The sequence below is a fragment of the Physella acuta genome, unplaced genomic scaffold, assembly GCF_028476545.2.
Source record: "Physella acuta isolate Inbredline_101_S28 unplaced genomic scaffold, ASM2847654v3 ptg000622l, whole genome shotgun sequence".
Classification (NCBI taxonomy): Eukaryota; Metazoa; Mollusca; class Gastropoda; family Physidae; genus Physella; species Physella acuta.
This window is the reverse complement of record NW_026732141.1, coordinates 1,115,756-1,134,880: the sequence shown is the minus strand read 5'-3', so window position 1 is coordinate 1,134,880 and position 19,125 is coordinate 1,115,756. Positions and strand designations below refer to the sequence as shown.

Below are 19,125 nucleotides of genomic sequence, written 5' to 3'. Positions count from 1 at the left end.
TGGTCACATGGTTGGACGGTCCGTGGGGTCACGTCAACCTAGTGGTCACGTCATCCTAGTGGTCACGTCATCCTAGTGGTCACACAATGGTAGTAATCACGTCAACCTAGTGGTCACGTCAACCTAGTGGTCACGTCAACCTAGTGGTCACGTCAATCTAGAGGTCACGTCAACCAAGTGGTCACGTCATCGTAGTTAGTGGTCACGTCATCCTAGTGGTCACGTCATCCTAGTGGTCACGTCAACCTAGTGGTCACGTCAACCTAGTGGTCACGTCATCCTAGTGGTCACGCCAACCTAGTGGTCACGTCAACCTAGTGGTCACGTCAACCTAGTGGTCACATCATTCTAGAGGTCACGCCAACCTAGAGGTCACGTCAGTCAACCTAGTGGTCACGTCAACCTAGTGGTCACGTCATCCTAGTGGTCACGTCAGTCAACCTAGTGGTCACGTCAACCTAGTAGTCACGTCAACCTAGTAGTCACGTCAGTCAACCTAGTGGTCACGTCAACCTAGTAGTCACGTCAACCTAGTAGTCACGTCAGTCAACCTAGTGGTCACGTCAACCTAGTGGTCACGTCAGTCAACCTAGTGGTCACGTCAACCTAGTGGTCACGTCAGTCAACCTAGTGGTCACGTCAACCTAGTGGTCACGTCAACATCGAGGTCACGTCAACCTAGTGGTCAGTTCAACCTAGTGGTCACGTCAACCTACTGGTTACGTCAACCTAGTGTTAACGTCAACCTAGTGGTCACGTTATTATACTAGTCACGTCATAATTGTGGTCACGTCATTATAGTGGTCACGTCATCCTAATGGGGACGTCGCCCAAGTGGTCATGTCAACCTAGTGGTCAGGTCAACCTCAAGGTCACGTCAAACCTATTGGTAACGTCAATCTAGTGGTCACGTCAATCTAGTGGTCACGTCTATTTATTCGTCAGATCAACCTAGTGGTCACGTCAACCTAGTGGTCATGTTATTATACTGGTCACGTCATAATTGTGGACACGTCATTATAGTGTTCACGTCATCCTAGTGGTCACCTCTGTCAATTCAGTGGTCAGATCAAGCTAGTGGTCAGATCAACCTAGTGGTCACGTCAATCTATTGGTCGGATCAACCTAGTGGTTAGGTCAACCTAGTAGTCACGTCAACCTAGTGGTCAGGTCAACCTCAAGGTTACGTCAACCTATTTGTCACGTTAATCTAGTGGTCACGTCTATCTAGTGGTCACGTAATCCTTGTGGTCAGGTCAACCTCAAGGTCACGTCATCATTGTGGTCACGTCAACCTAGTGGTCACACACGCCATCTTTATTTAAAAGTTGTTACACAAACATAGTGCTCACATCGACCATAAGCTGTCTTTGGTGTGTCTATACCTCCCGCTGTCTTTGGTGTGTCTATATCTCCCGCTGTCTTTGGTGTGTCTATACCCCCAGCTGTCTATGTTTTCATCTGTCTTTGGTGTGTCTATATCTCCAGCTGTCTATGTTTTCATCTGTCTTTGGTGTGTCTATACCCCCAGCTGTCTATGTTTCCATCTGTCAATGATTTGATCAAATTATTCCGCGTGTGTCCTCCATCAAATAGCAGTACGACCTCCACCAGCTGGTATTGACACACCATGTGTTGTGCAGCAAGTATGAAGCTACACCTCGCCCTGTAGCAGTGGTTAATGTAAGCCTGATAAATGGCATTTCTCGTGGGGGTACGCCCTGTTGTCCTAGGCTGCTAGGTGGGATATTTTCCAGGGGCGTTTTCTTTATTTGTGACCCGTACACAAATAGTGGTGAAGCATTGGTTTTTCCAGATTTATAAAATATTCAATTACCCGACTTCTTCATCAATAGCTAGATGCATCGTCCAGGTCCAGATTCATTATCTGTGTGTTATGTTCGGTATACGATATATCGTAATTACATTTTACGTCGGGATCAAGGCACTGTTTCCTGGACAAAATTGAAACATCACAAAATTCCAGACACCATCGCTTATTGGCACCATCACCAGACTTTTAATTGCCGCCCGCATTCACCAATTGATGAAAACGCAAATGGTACTTCAGATATTGGAGGAGTGAGCACACGTGTTTAGAACCTTACATTCGTATTTCTTCCTCGTAAAACAGCTATACACAGTAACTATATATCATTCTGAATCTGCATGGAGTTATATAGTTTGAATTGTTTATAACCAACTCGAGTCAGACACCAATTAGAGCTGGGTGGACTCACAGACTTAAGCCCAATTTTTTCAAATTTGCAATCGCTAGCTCCGCCGCCGTATTTTCATCCCAGTAACATTTTAAACCGATTAATATTAATTTAGTAAGTATGTTAATTTGTATGTTGGAACCTTATTTCAAATTAAATCGTGCCTGAAACAGAACCAGCTGTCACATGTGTATGTATTGTCAAGGGATAAAGACAAGGTAATATGTAAAAGTGTATGCTTTACAATATGTTAACTACATGCACTACCTTGTTACATAAACAACAGGAGATGGAACACCATATGTGGTTGATGAGATCATGCAGCTACTGATTAGATTGACCACGATTTTCTAATCATGAATCTGATCTCCCAGTATTGATCAGTATGTACGGATCGCAAAGCTAATTTTAAGCTCTACATGACTAGCTTTAAACAAGCATAATCTTGAACAACCCTAAAGTTGAACAACTCTAAAGTTGAACAACCCTAAAGTTGAACAACCCTAAAGTTGAACAACACTAAAGTTGAACAACCCTAAAGTTAAACAACCTTGAAACTATGAATCATCTCATACAAAAGCACGACCCCTGTGACTAAAGTCAGGATTACGTAGCTAGCTTTAAACCTTTATAGAAATATATATATATTACACACACACACACACATCTCTCTTTATCTCTCTATATCTCTCTCTCTCTCTCTCTCTCTCTCTCTCTCTCTCTCTCTCTCTCTCTCTCTCTCTCTATATATATATATATATATATATATATATATATATATATATATATATATATATATATATATATATATATATATATATATATATATATATATATATATATATGTATATATATAAATATATATATATATATATATATATATATATATATATATATATATATATATATATATATATGTATATACATATATATAATATCAATAAAGATATGTTAAAGATAGTGAATAATCGGCCTGAATTTCCCCTCCACCCTGCACAACTGCAATTATATTTGATAAAATTGGAATCCTTAAAAACGTCCCAGTTAATCCACAGTTTATAGAGAGATTAACTCAGGAAACTTTTCCAGCCACTGGCTAATCCTAAACCTAATCTCCATATTCCCCCCACCCCCCACCCCCCTCCCCCACCAATTGTTGTAAAGATAGTCCAGTGTTTTATGTAACGCCATACACCTTGCACCTCACCGCCACCCCTTTTCGTGTGCACCCAACTACCCCCCCCCACCCTCACACCTATTATCTCCCCCCCCCCCCCCCCCAGTACACAGAACTCACTTCCGCCGATCATGAACAAATAGTTCTCATGGTATTGAAATGGTTTACTCCTGGTGACATTTGATGACTTGCGTGACCCCATCCATGACGTCACGTGTCTCCCTGTGACCTATTGCTCTAGAAAAATCTTTCGAACGAGAGCAATCTTTTTAATCTAACAACTTCCTTCATTATCTTTCAATTACATGTTAAAGTAAATATTATCGTTGATGTATATTTCTGCATGTTAGCTAGTATTGTAGTGACACATGAAAGTATTGCTAGGTAGTATGGGGGTCGTATCGTAGTCACACATTGAAGTACAAAGATCGTATTTCTGACGGATTGTATCATTTTAAAAACCTCTTTATGTCATATAGCTAATGTCATACAAGTATATAATGCAGCTAATAACATACTTGTGTATGGTATAGCTAATGTCATACAATTATATAATGCAGCTAATAACATACTTGTGTATGATATAGCTAATGTCATACAAGTATATAATGCAACTAATAACATACTTGTGTATGATATAGGTAATGTCATACATGTGAATATGATTTAGGAAAGGTCATACAAGTATATTGAATATCTAGTTTGATGTCGACAATATTTTCACTTGTTTTCTCTTCATTTAGTGGATTTGAATTAATGAGATTTCGCACCCCCCTCCCCCACCCACAGCCCTTCCCGTTCTAATTAGGCTGGTCACATCAGGGTATGGGGAAACTGTGGATGGTATGGTAACAATAGACCGGGGTTCAAACATCAATCAAATTAGGATATCTGTAGACTTGAACCCGCACCAGTGAGATCGGGAGAGAAAAGTAATCTAAAATGCTACGAACACAAACGAAATCTCCACAGATATTGCCCACACAATACCCAGATATTGGCAACACAATTCCCAGATATAGACCATACAATGCCCAGATTTTGACCACACTATCCCTAAATATTGACCACAAAATATTAGCTACATGATCCACATGTATTGACCTCTAGGACCCTATGTATTGACCAGACACCAAATGTGACGACCACATATGTGACGACCACACACCATATGTGACAACCACACACCATATGTGACGACCACACACCATATGTGACGACCACATATGTGACGACCACACATCGTATGTGACGACCACACATCGTATGTGACGACCACACACCGTATGTGACGACCACACACCATATGGGACGTACCACACACCATATGTGACGACCAGACACCATATGTGACGACCACACACCATATGTGACGTACCACACACCATATGTGACGATCACACACCACATGTGACGACCACACATATGTGACGTACCACATAATCCCCCCTGCTGGATACCTTTCCTCGCCTGTTACAACCACAACCAAACGTACCCAATACCCTCTACATCAAGTCGTTAGCTCGTGTGAGTGCTACGCTACACACATCAAAATGAACACGTTTCTCAACTGCATCTGTTTACCTCAGCCTACCCCAATCCCCCTAAATGCACCATTCCCGCCAATAAAACCCCAAGTCAATAACCTAACCAAATTAGATTTGCACTTAAATTAAAGCTTAAAAAAGTTAATTTCACGAAAAACCGTTTTCAAAATTTACCGACTCCGCAAAACTTTTTGCAGAGAATATTTTTATTTTTTTTATTTTCTGGGTTTTGTTTTTTCGTCCTTTGGACCATTTGGCGGCCATATTGAGTTGTCTACGTGACGCCCGGCTCTCGTCTGCCCGAGTTGAAGGACATGTCCTTTAGGGAGAGCAGAAAAGCGAGCGGCCCAGGGGATATAACTCCAGTCGCTCTAGAGCTGGGAAGTCGTCTGCTGCTCACTCTCGTCAGAACTTGGTAACTTGTGTGTCTTCTGGTGATTGTTTTCTGGCTTTGTGATCCGAGTTTTTAGTTTTTATTTTAGGTTTAGCAACAGTTTATACGTGTAGTTTTATTTCGTAGGTTTTCTTTTCGACTTTAGTTTTAGCAACGCTTAGTACATTTTGTTTATTCAGTTTTAGTTACATTTTTTCTCATTGGCTTAATGTAAGGAAATTTATACTTTTATTTTCATATGCCAGTTGTAAATTGTTCAGTTTAAAAATGTATGAGCATGCCGCTATGGAATATATTTGATGAACGTTTGTTGTTGATTCGTTGTTAGATAGATAGCATGCTCAATGATGTATGGGACTTGACTTATAGTTGATTAAGTCATTACACTGGATAGTCTTGTAGATCTATGTGACTTGACTTTTGGTTAAGTCATTTGACTGGATAGTCTTGTAGATCAATGTGACTTGACTTTTGGTTAAGTCATTTGACTGGATAGTCTTGTAGATCTATGTGACTTGACTTTTGGTTAAGTCATTTGACTGGATAGTCTTGTAGATCTATGTGACTTGACTTTTGGTTAAGTCATTTGACTGGATAGTCTTGTAGATCAATGTGACTTGACTTTTGGTTAAGTCATTTGACTGGATAGTCTTGTAGATCTATGTGACTTGACTTTTGGGTTAAGTCATTAGACTGGATAGTCTTGTAGATCTATGTGACTTGACTTTTTGGTTAAGTCATTTGACTGGATAGTCTTGTACGATTTATGTGACTTGACCTTTTGGTTAAGTCATTTGACTGGATAGTCTTGTAGATTTATGTGACTTGACTTTTTGGTTGATTTAGAAGTTTATTTTGTTCAAATGCGCTAAATTTAGTTGGTAAAATACAGCAGGAAAAACTAGCCGATTGAACCAAAAGCTGTTGAATGTTGTTAGCTTGATATAAACTGACTTATTATACATTTATCCGTATTATAACTAATGAAGAGATTAGATACTGATTAGTACAGTAATTTGAAACTATCACGGCCAGTAGAATGGGGAAAATATTCTGTCATTACTGAGAAGTTTCAATCTATTTTGTGCCAGATGTGTTAATTAAGTCATCTATTATTTTATTGATTAATTAAAAAAGATATTTTTTAATTATATTTTTTAATTAAAAGTGACATTTTTAAATTTTATTTTTTAATTAAAAGTGACATTTTAAAAAAAAAGTTATTGATTAATTAAAAGTGACAGTTTTAGAAGTTGTCACACGCTGTGAAAACAAGCGGTTAAAAAGTTTGTTCACAGTTCGCAGTTTACCTTCGAAAGTTTTTACGTCAAGTGATATTACAATTTCATTTAAGAATTTTTTAATGATTTAATCTTAAGATGTAGCTAGTCGACAATTAATAGCTGACCACCCAAAGCTGTAGCTAGCTGACCACAAGTAGCTGTAGCTATTTTGCTACTTTAAACTACGTGTCCATTCACGCTACTAAAACGCTATATCAGTTACGTCCGCAACAAATCAACCGGTTTGATGATTCCCCTAACTCTCCCTATTATCTCTCTAAACCTTCCTTTATCTCCTCAGATCAAATTATCCCCTTCACCCCCCCCCCCCCCCACCATCCCCCAGCCTCATGTTTCTTTTTGTCGACCCTGCTCGAGATATTAATTAACCCCCAACAAAACCTTTCGTTTCGTTTCACCTGGAGACATTCGGTTTTTTAATTTTTCAAACGCGTGCAGGGGTCTAACCAACCCCGGCGTCCCCTGCTCCCTAGCCACCAGTTGTTGCTGTGCTGTGTTTGGTTGGTCTGCGCCGTGGTGTGAAGGTCACGGTTAGACTGTCGTGTCCTTGTTGTGTTACATCTCAAAGTTTAAACATTGGTCTATGATCTAGGCGTTATGAAATAGTTCAATTAGAACGTGAAACATTGGTCTATGATCTAGGCGATATGAAATAGTTCAATTAGAACGTGAAACATTGGTCTATGATCTAGGCGATATGAAATAGTTCAATTAGAACGTGAAACATTGGTCTATGATCTAGGCGATATGAAATAGTTCAATTAGAACGTGAAACATTGGTCTATGATCTAGGCGATATGAAATAGTTCAATTAGAACGTGAAACATTGGTCTATGATCTAAACGTTAAGAAATTAGTTCAATAATTTTATTAGAACGTGAAACAAACGTATGCAACACGTAGAATAAACAGAATAAACCTAGACTAAAGAAGACCAAATATAGATCAAACTAGACCAATCAAGTTTCAAAAGTTTCGCGTTATTTCACCCGTCCAATGACCATTTAAAAGTTGAACCAAAAATGAAACGAGCGTCACTTGAAAATGAGGCTCCAGACTTGCCCCCTTCGACCTTGAGGATTAACCAAACGGTTCACCGACTGGTTGTTCAAACATCACGTGGTTTCCTGTCTGCTTCTAACTGGTGACGTCTGCGTTTGCCCAGCATTTTTGTCTTGCCACTGTTTGCACTGGCTACTGCAGTTTTTTTTTTTTTTTTTTCTAAAAATTGAAATGACCTTTACTCTAAAATTAAAATGACCTTTGCTCTAAAATTAAAATGACCTTTGCTCTAAAATTGAAATGACCTTTGCTCTAAAATTGAAATGACTTTTTCCCCAAAACAAACAAAGGAGACAGCTCATCCTAATGTCTCTCTGTTCACACATGAATGTTTAACTTTGACCTGAATAACCCCCCCCTCTCCCTCCACACAAACTGCTATTGTTTTCTAATGCTAATATTATCTTCACGCGAAACTGCAAGCTTTTGTGAAACGCGAAATCAACGAAAAGCTTATAGATCTGTCTAGGAACAAACTGTTTGATTAAAAAAACGCACGACTTTATTTTAATCAGCGCACGTCTGCTTGTATAGACTAGCCCAGTCGATCTCAACCAATGACATGTCGCGATTAACTGTTTGAAGATTGGGTTTAACGGTGCATTGATTAGCATATTATTCACATTTTCTTTTCAGAAATCAAACAAACAATCGAAATGGCTTTGGCTGATAAGTAAGTTTTACTTGAACTTAGTTGAGCGCTTGAAAAAAAAATGCCTAGTGAGAAGTAATAATTTGTTACTGTTAGTCAAGGCTAGTCATTAACTCTTTGAAGATAATTACCAAGTTAATTAACATATGTTAGCCAACTGTTGTTAAATTTACTAAATTAAAAAAATAGATTGGAATGTTTGTTGTGCTTCTATTGGTGTTTCTGTAAATATTGTTGTATATTGTTTGTTGTATTTCTGTAAGTATTGTTGTGTATCTATTGTTGTATTTCTGTAAGTATTGTTGTGTATCGGTTTCTATGTTGTTCACAGCGACAAGAAAGCTCTGGAAAGCTCATGGAAGAAACTGGTCGGGTCTGGTGCCGATGGCAAACAGAACGCTGGAATCAACCTGGTACTCTGGTGAGTTCGCTCATCCCACACACCCTCCACACACTCTCCACACACCCTGCACACACCCTCCACACACCCTCCACACACCTTCCACACACCCTCCACACACCCTCCACACACCCTCCACACACCCTCCACACACCCTCCACACACCCTCCACACAACCTCCACACACCCTCCACACACCCTCCACACACCCTCCACACACCCTCCACACACCCTCCACACACCCTCCACACACCCTCCACACACCCTCCACACACCCTCCACACACCCTGCACACAACCTCCACACACCCTCCACACACCCTGCACACAACCTCCACACACCCTCCACACACCCTCCACACATCTTCCTCACATCTTCCCCACAATTTACCCTCTCCACACACCCTCCACACACCCTCCACACACCCTCCACACACCCTCCACACACCCTTCACACACCCTCTAGACACCCTCCACACACCCTCCACACACCCTCCACACACCCTCCACACACCCTCCACACACCCTGCACACACCCTCCACACACCCTCCACAAAGTTTACATCAACTTTCCACACACTCCCCACACAAAGTACATACTCTCTCCACATTCTCCACATATCCTGCACACATGAAGGGCTAGCTAATTTTTTTTTTACTTGCAAAAATTGATTTAGCGACACTTTTTCACATAGCAACACTAACCCAAAGGTGACAATTTTACTCATGTGACAATGTTGTAACACGCAGGATGTTCGAGAACGTTCCCAACATGCGCGACAAATTCTCCAAGTTCAACGCCAACCAGCCTGATGCCGCCCTGAAGGGTGACGCCGAGTTTCTCAAACAGGTGCAGACGATCGTGGGCGTCCTTGACACCCTGATTGGCCAGGTCAACAACCCCGGTCAGTGCACGGCCACCATGGAGAAACTGGCCAAACAGCACATCAACATGACCCCCAGCATTGGACTCGAGTATTTTGGAGTAAGTTCCCTTGAATTCTTTTAACTAAAGCTTTTACAGTTCGCAACCAATATTTTGGAGTAAGTTCCCTTGAATTCCTTTGAATTCTTTTAACTAAAGCTCTAACAGTTCGCAACCAATATTTTGGAGTAAGTTCCCTTGAGTTGTTTTAAGTGAAGATTTAACAGTATTCGTAACCAATATTTTTGAGTAAGTTCCCTTGAATTATTTTAACTAAAGCTTTAACTGTATTCGCAACCAATCCGTGGGCCCTTTCAACAACAAAAATTTAAGTATTTAAAACCAATATTTTAGACTCAGTTCCCTTGAGGCTTTTATTACAATAATACAAACGCTAAATTTTATTAGTCATAAAAAGGCTTAATTTCGTTATTTACATTTAAATTGATTATTGTCTCACAATTGTGTCTATTTGCCGAATGAAACTGTAAATTTTATCGTGTATTGATCTCGCTAAGAACCTTCACCTGTCCTTTCAGCCACTGCAACAGAACATCCACCTGTTCCTTGAGAAGAGCCTTGGTGTTGGCTCCGGAAGTGACGAAGTCAAGGCTTGGACAAACTTCCTCGGTGCCTTCAACGACATCTTGAAGAAAGCATAAGGTGGATTCTGGAGCATACTGCAACATTCTGTTCTCATCGCTTATCCGATTCTGTATTTTGGGGTAGATGTCTAGTTTTGGGATCATGTCTATGGAAAAACGAACCAGTAAAAGTATTTGTGTTTCGGAAATTTTAGTTTTATTGAAAGGGAAATAACTTCATGTTAATTATAAGGGAGAAAACTCAAGGGAGAAAACTCAACTCGTGATCACTCAAAATGTTGTTAAATGTATTGTTGCATATATGTTGCTTATGATAAATGTATTGTTGCTGTTTTGTTGGTTTCAAGAGGCTAGGCTAAATATAGCAGCCTAGGTGGACAATGGCCATCTATTTTTAACTGCTGATGTCAGCGTTTCATTAGTGCATAATACAACTAAACGTTAATTAAAATTTGATTCGTTTTAATCATGTTGTATTTTGGATATTTAATTTATAAATGAAATGTTTTTATATAATAAGATTTTAAAAAACACTCAAATCGATATCATTAATAAAATCGATTACGCTGTAACGTAGCCAAGGAATAACGACAAGAATACATTTATAAATCAGAATTATTAACCATACTCGTAGATGCACTGATCGCACGTCACCGGAACGATACCGCGATATTCGAATACCTCCACGGTAAGGGTAGCGCGGCGACCGGTGAGTGCCGGTCAGGGCTAGTGATGCCGGCTTCATAGGCCTTCTGTTGGTACCCAGTCTTTTATTGTTATATTTTTATTGGACATTTCCTAGTGCCTGTCAAGAAAATAAAGTCTTCTTTTTACACACCATCCATCTTGTTGGTTGTTGGTATAAAAGTCTTAAGTCATCTTGTTGGTATAAAAGTCTTAAGTCATCTTGTTCGTATGAAAGTCTTAAGTCATCTTGTTCGTATGAAAGTCTTAAGTCATCTTGTTCGTATGAAAGTCTTAAGTCATCTTGCTCGTATGAAAGTCTTAAGTCATCTTGTTCGTATGAAAGTCTTAAGTCATCTTGTTCGTATGAAAGTCTTAAGTCATCTTGTTGGTATGAAAGTTTTAAGTCATCTTGTTGGTATGAAAGTCTTAAGTCATCTTGTTCGTATGAAAGTCTTAAGTCATCTTGTTGGTATGAAAGTCTTAAGTCATCTTGTTGGTATGAAAGTTTTAAGTCATCTTGTTGGTATAAAAGTCTTAAGTCATCTTGTTCGTATGAAAGTCTTAAGTCATCTTGTTCGTATGAAAGTCTTAAGTCATCTTGTTGGTTGTTGGTACGAAAGTCTTAAGTCATCTTGTTCGTATGAAAGTCTTAAGTCATCTTGTTGGTTGTTCGTATGAAAGTCTTAAGTCATCTTGTTGCTTGTTCGTATGAAAGTCTTAAGTCATCTTGTTGGTATGAAAGTTTTAAGTCATCTTGTTGGTTGCTGGTCTGAAAGTATTAAGTCAAATGTTTGGAACAGGCATTACGGTATAAAGACTTCAAGTGCTTTTCTTCGGGAATGGGATAAACAAACATCGGGGGCTCAAATATTAACTGGATCTTATAAAATTTTATGAACGCCTCAAATATTAACTGAATCTTATACAATTTTATGAACATCTCAAATATTAACTGAATCTTATACAATTTTAATGAACATCTCAAATATTAACTGAATCTTATGCAATTTTAATGAACATCTCAAATATCAACTGAATCTTATGCAATTTTAATGAACATCTCAAATATCAACTGAATCTTATACAATTTTAATGAACATCTCAAATATTAACTGAATCTTATACAATTTTAATGAACATCTCAAATATCAACTGGATCTTATACAATTTTAATGAACATCTCAAATATTAACTGAATCTTATACAATTTTAATGAACATCTCAAATATTAACTGAATCTTATACAACTTTAATGAACATCTCAAATATTAACTGAATCTTATAAAATTTTATGAACGCCTCAAATATTAACAGAATATTATACAACTTTAATGAACACCTCAAATATTAACTGAATCTTATACAATTTTAATAAACATCTCAAATAGTAAATGAATCTTATACAACTTTAATGAACGCCTCAAATATTAACTGAATCTTATAAAATTTTATGAACGCCTCAAATATTAACGGAATATTATACAACTTTAATGAACACCTCAAATATAAACTGGAACCTTTACAACTTCAATGAACATCTCAAATTTAAACTGAATCTTATACAATTTTATGAACGCCTCAAATATTAACGGAATATTATAATGAACACTTCAAATATTAGCTAAATATTATAGAACTTTAATGAACATCTCAAATATTAACTGAATCTTATACAATTTTATGAACGCCTCAAATATTAACGGAATATTATACAACTTTAATGAACACCTCCAATATTAACTGAATCTTATACGACTTCAATGAACATCTCAAATTTTAACTGAATCTTATAAAATTTTATGAACGCCTCAAATATTAACGGAATATTATACAACTTTAATGAACACTTCAAATATTAGCTAACTATTATAGAACTTTAATGAACATATAAAATATTAACTGAATTTTATACAACTTTAATGAAGCTCAAATAATAACTGGATCTTATACAATTTTAGTGAACATCTCAAATATTAAAGGAATCTTATACAACTACAATGAACACCTCAGGGATGTATGCTGCCACCAAAGATATTCTTGATAGTAATCGACAGGATCACTCGGAAGACTACATGGACATGGTCATCAAGTGGAACTCTACCAAATGGCTGGAAGATTTTGATTTTACATGTGACATCCGCCTACTACCTCACAAACAATATGCCCAAACCAAACTAAACTGACTGTCTGTAGAGAACTTTAAAATACGACTCAAAATCAATAGAAATAAAACAGATGTTGAAATCTTCGAGATGGACTCTATGATCAGCCTCTACCGTGTTTTCGTTATATCCCACATATACACGCGACTTTTTATATCCCATTCTTTTACTAATAACTTATTGCTTTATCTTTAAGAATATATTAATAGTTTGTTTTAATATCACTCACAAAAACGTATCGTACAAGGTTTATAAAAAAAAAAATTAGCAATAATTTAGCGAATGATTGCTAAATACTGAAGTCCTGAGTTCGAAACACGGGCAGATGATGCTCGCTAGCGACCCATCTAGGAGAGAAAAACTCCAAAACAGCTGCTGCCCTGTAGCTGTTGCCCTTATTGTTTCTTCCAGACTTTTTTCTCCGGGTGGGCACTTGAAATTTTCGGGGGGGGGGGGGGACCGGTAGACTTTCTTCGGGGGGGGGGGAGGGGGCGGAGACTGTTAAAAGTATATATTTTCTATATAAATTATATAAATTTCGTTTCATTCGGGGGGCGGTAAAAAAAATTCGGGGGGGGGGGGGGGGGGCAAAGCCCCCCCGAAAATTTTTTACCGCCCCCCCGAACAAAATGAAATTTATATAATTTATATAGAAAAAATATACTTTTAACAGTGTCCGCCCCCCCGAAGAAAGTTTACCGCCCCCCCGAAGATTTCAAGTGCCCCCCCGGAGAAAAATGTCTGGAAGAAACACTGCCTGTAGCTGCGGTCTTGTAGAATTCTCTTGTGTGGATAAAGTATGATAAAGTACTGACACGTACAACTTGATTATGTTGGAGGTATATATTACACTATTACAATTAAGAAAGCAGCTGAAAAAGAGGGCATAATTAGATCTAGAGTTGGTAAAGATTTCGATTAAAAGAATACTTCCTGGCTACTACATATAAGTTTGACAATTTGAACCTTTTTCACACCATGGTTCAAGTTTATAATTGAGTTCAGCGCAAGTTAGCACCGGAAAACACAGACACTTATGGGAAGCAGAGATTGTTATTCTGTTTTTGTTGATACTTTTGTTAATGGTTGGTCTGCTTGATTCAAACAACCTCAAACCTCAAGTAGAAGGATAAAAAATTATTTCAGAGAGCCTTGATGCCATGCTGCTATAGTGCCTCAGTGAGTCCTAAATACGGTTGTCAATCTGTTTGTTTGCGTGGCTCTGTGTCTGTTTTTCTGTCTACAAAACCTAGACAAAAATAGCAGTAAACAATATCTACAGATGAGGGGAAGCACCCAAGTCCTAAACACGTTGTTTTTTCTACTTTTAGTATTGTGTAAGACGGGAATGTTCTGCCGAGAGGTTGTAACTTGCGACATACTATGACAAGTAAATGGACGACTATCAAGAGAGCTCCGTAGATGAACGCTATGTGTGTCCCATCACAGGCCTCAAGCAATGGTATGGCTGGGCACAGCAAGCATTCAGCTAGGTTCATCACAGCATTCAGCTAGGTTCATCACAGCAAGCATTCAGCTAGGTTCATCACAGCTAGCATTCAGCTAGGTTCATCACAGCTAGCATTCAGCTAGGTTCATCACAGCTAGCATTCAGCTAGGTTCATCACAGCATTCAGCTAGGTTCATCACAGCAAGCATTCAGCTAGGTTCATCACAGCAAGCATTCAGCTAGGCTCATCACAGCAAGCATTCAGCTAGGTTCATCACAGCATTCAGCTAGGTTCATCACAGCAAGCATTCAGCTAGGTTCATCACAGCTAGCATTCAGCTAGGTTCATCACAGCTAGCATTCAGCTAGGTTCATCACAGCTAGCATTCAGCTAGGTTCATCACAGCATTCAGCTAGGTTCATCACAGCAAGCATTCAGCTAGGTTCATCACAGCAAGCATTCAGCTAGGCTCATCACAGCAAGCATTCAGCTAGGTTCATCACAGCATTCAGCTAGGTTCATCACAGCAAGCATTCAGCTAGGTTCATCACAGCTAGCATTCAGCTAGGTTCATCACAGCTAGCATTCAGCTAGGTTCATCACAGCTAGCATTCAGCTAGGTTCATCACAGCATTCAGCTAGGTTCATCACAGCAAGCATTCAGCTAGGTTCATCACAGCAAGCATTCAGCTAGGTTCATCACAGCAAGCATTCAGCTAGGTTCATCACAGCTAGCATTCAGCTAGGTTCATCACAGCTAGCATTCAGCTAGGTTCATCACAGCTAGCATTCAGCTAGGTTCATCACAGCTAGCATTCAGCTAGGTTCATCACAGCTAGCATTCAGCTAGGTTCATCACAGCTAGCATTCAGCTAGGTTCATCACAGCATTCAGCTAGGTTCATCACAGCAAGCATTCAGCTAGGTTCATCACAGCAAGCATTCAGCTAGGTTCATCACAGCAAGCATTCAGCTAGGTTCATCACAGCATTCAGCTAGGTTCATCACAGCATTCAGCTAGGTTCATCACAGCAAGCATTCAGCTAGGTTCATCACAGCAAGTATTCAGCTAGGTTCATCACAGCAAGCATTCAGCTAGGTTCATCACAGCAAGCATTCAGCTAGGTTCATCACAGCAAGCATTCAGCTAGGTTCATCACAGCATTCAGCTAGGTTCATCACAGCTAGCATTCAGCTAGGTTCATCACAGCAAGCATTCAGCTAGGTTCATCACAGCTAGCATTCAGCTAGGTTCATCACAGCATTCAGCTAGGTTCATCACAGCAAGCATTCAGCTAGGTTCATCACAGCATTCAGCTAGGTTCATCACAGCATTCAGCTAGGTTCATCACAGCAAGCATTCAGCTAGGTTCATCACAGCAAGCATTAAGCTAGGTTCATCACGGCAAGCATTCAGCTAGGTTCATCACAGCATTCAGCTAGGTTCATCACAGCAAGCATTCAGCTAGGTTCATCACAGCAAACATTCAGCTAGGTTCATCACAGCAAGCATTCAGCTAGGTTCATCACAGCAAGCATTCAACTAGGTTCATCACAAAAAACATTCAGCTAGGTTCATCACAGCAAGCATTCAGCTAGGTTCATCACAGCAAGCATTCAGCTAGGTTCATCACAGCATTCAGCTAGGTTCATCACAGCAAGCATTCAGCTAGGTTCATCACAGCATTCAGCTAGGTTCATCACAGCCAGCATTCAGCTAGGTTCATCACAGCAAGCATTCAGCTAGGTTCATCACAGCAAGCATTCAGCTAGGTTCATCACAGCAAACATTCAGCTAGGTTCATCACAGCAAGCATTCAGCTAGGTTCATCACAGCATTCAGCTAGGTTCATCACAGCATTCAGCTAGGTTCATCACAGCTAGCATTCAGCTAGGTTCATAACAGCTAGCATTCAGCTAGGTTCATCACAGCAAGCATTCAGCTAGGTTCATCACAGCAAGCATTCAGCTAGGTTCATCACAGCAAGCATTCAACTAGGTTCATCACAAAAAACATTCAGCTAGGTTCATCACAGCAAGCATTCAGCTAGGTTCATCACAGCAAGCATTCAGCTAGGTTCATCACAGCATTCAGCTAGGTTCATCACAGCATTCAGCTAGGTTCATCACAGCTAGCATTCAGCTAGGTTCATAACAGCTAGCATTCAGCTAGGTTCATCACAGCAAGCATTCAGCTAGGTTCATCACAGCAAGCATTCAGCTAGGTTCATCACAGCAAGCATTCAGCTAGGTTTATCACAGCAAGCATTCAGCTAGGTTCATCACAGCAAGCATTCAGCTAGGTTCATCACAGCATTCAGCTAGGTTCATCACGGCAAGCATTCAGCTAGGTTCATCACAACAAGCATTCAGCTAGGTTCATCACAGCAAGCATTCAGCTAGGTTCATCACAGCAAGCATTCAGCTAGGTTCATCACAGCAAGCATTCAGCTAGGTTCATCACGGCAAGCATTCAGCTAGGTTCATCACAGCAAGCATTCTGCTAGGTTCATCACAGCATTCAGCTAGGTTCATCACAGCATTCAGCTAGGTTCATCACAGCAAGCATTCAGCTAGGTTCATCACAGCAAGCATTCAGCTAGGTTCATCACGGCAAGCATTCAGCTAGGTTCATCACAGCAAGCATTCAGCTAGGTTCATCACAGCAACCATTCAGCTAGGTTCATCACAGCAAGCATTCAGCTAGGTTCATCACAGCATTCAGCTAGGTTCATCACAGCAAGCATTCAGCTAGGTTCATCACAGCATTCAGCTAGGTTCATCACAACAGCATTCAGCTAGGTTCATCACAGCAAACATTCAGCTAGGTTCATCACAGCATTCAGCTAGGTTCATCACAGCAAGCATTCAGCTAGGTTTATCACAACAGCATTCAGCTAGGTTCATCACAGCAAGCATTCAGCTAGTTTCATCACAGCAAGCATTCAGCTAGGTTCATCACAGCTAGCATTCAGCTAGGTTCATCACAGCAAGCATTCAACTAGGTTCGTCACAAAAAACATTCAGCTAGGTTCATCACAGCAAGCATTCAGCTAGGTTCATCACAGCAAGCATTCAGCTAGGTTCATCACAGCCAGCATTCAGCTAGGTTCATCACAGCAAGCATTCAACTAGATTCATCACAAAAAACATTCAGCTAGGTTCATCACAGCAAGCATTCAGCTAGGTTCACCACAGCAAGCATTCAGCTAGGTTCATCACAGCATTCAGCTAGGTTCATCACAGCAAGCATTCAGCTAGGTTCATCACAGCTAGCATTCAGCTAGGTTCATCAAAGCAAGCATTCAGCTAGGTTCATCACAGCAAGCATTCAGCTAGGTTCATCACAGCAAGCATTCAGCTAGGTTCATCACAGCTAGCATTCAGCTAGGTTCATCACAGCCAGCATTCAGCTAGGTTCATCACAGCAAGCATTCAACTAGATTCATCACAAAAAACATTCAGCTAGGTTCATCACAGCAAGCATTCAGCTAGGTTCACCACAGCAAGCATTCAGTTAGGTTCATCACAGCATTCAGCTAGGTTCATCACAGCAAGCATTCAGCTAGGTTCATCGCAGCAAGCATTCAGCTAGGTTCATCACAGCATTCAGCTAGGTTCATCACAGCAAGCATTCAGCTAGGTTCATCACAGCAAGCATTCAGCTAGGTTCATCACAGCAAACATTCAGCTAGGTTCTTCACAGCAAGCATTCAGCTAGGTTCATCACAGCATTCAGCTAGGTTCATCACAGCTAGCATTCAGCTAGGTTCATAACAGCTAGCATTCAGCTAGGTTCATCACAGCAAGCATTCAGCTAGGTTCATCACAGCAAGCATTCAGCTAGGTTCATCACAGCAAGCATTCAGCTAGGTTCATCACAGCATTCAGCTAGGTTCATCACAGCAAGCATTCAGCTAGGTTCATCACGGCAAGCATTCAGCTAGGTTCATCACAGCAAGCATTCAGCTAGGTTCAGTCAGCTAGGTTCATCACAGCAAACATTCAGCTAGGTTCATCACAGCAAGCATTCAGCTAGGTTCATCACAGCATTCAGCTAGGTTCATCACAGCATTCAGCTAGGTTCATCACAGCATTCAGCTAGGTTCATCACAGCAAGCATTCAGCTAGGTTCATCACAGCAAACATTCAGCTAGGTTCATCAAAGCAAGCATTCAGCTAGGTTCATCACAGCAAGCATTCAGCTAGGTTCATCACAGCAAACATTCAGCTAGGTTCATCACAGCAAGCATTCAGCTAGGTTCAGTCAGCTAGGTTCATCACAGCAAGCATTCAGCTAGGTTCATCACAGCAAGCATTCAACTAGGTTCATCACAGCAAGCATTCAGCTAGGTTCATCACAGCAAACATTCAGCTAGGTTCATCACAACATTTAGCTAGGTTCATCACAGCAAGCATTCAGCTAGGTTCATCACAGCAAGCATTCAGCTAGGTTCATCACAGCAAGCATTCTGCTAGGTTCAGTCAGCTAGGTTCATCACAGCAAACATTCAGCTAGGTTCATCACAGCATTCAGGTAGG

General features: G+C 40.0%; 2 protein-coding genes across 3 annotated transcripts in view; both read left to right on the top strand.

The window, feature by feature from the left end:
• The first annotated feature begins 5,233 nt into the window (after nt 1–5,233).
• LOC131948079 (globin) lies at nt 5,234–11,124 on the top strand. 2 transcript variants are annotated; one of them, XM_059309579.1, is made up of 5 exons: nt 5,234–5,358; nt 8,340–8,376; nt 8,687–8,776; nt 9,505–9,739; nt 10,219–11,124. In XM_059309579.1, exons 2-5 carry the CDS (start codon nt 8,360–8,362, stop codon nt 10,339–10,341), a joined length of 465 nt encoding a protein of 154 aa, XP_059165562.1. In that variant the 5' UTR covers nt 5,234–5,358; nt 8,340–8,359; the 3' UTR covers nt 10,342–11,124. The 2 variants fall into 2 exon arrangements, with proteins under 2 accessions (XP_059165562.1, XP_059165563.1); XM_059309580.1 differs by having other exon boundaries at nt 5,295–5,377.
• Nucleotides 11,125–14,206: 3,082 nt separating this feature from the next.
• LOC131948085 (globin-like) overlaps nt 14,207–19,125 on the top strand; it is a 28,686-nt gene continuing 23,767 nt past the window's right edge. The window contains exons 1-2 of the mRNA XM_059309591.1: nt 14,207–14,312; nt 14,465–14,595. Of these exons, the coding sequence (XP_059165574.1) occupies nt 14,528–14,595 (68 nt within the window). The 5' untranslated portion in view covers nt 14,207–14,312; nt 14,465–14,527. The remainder of the gene's footprint in view (nt 14,313–14,464; nt 14,596–19,125) is intronic.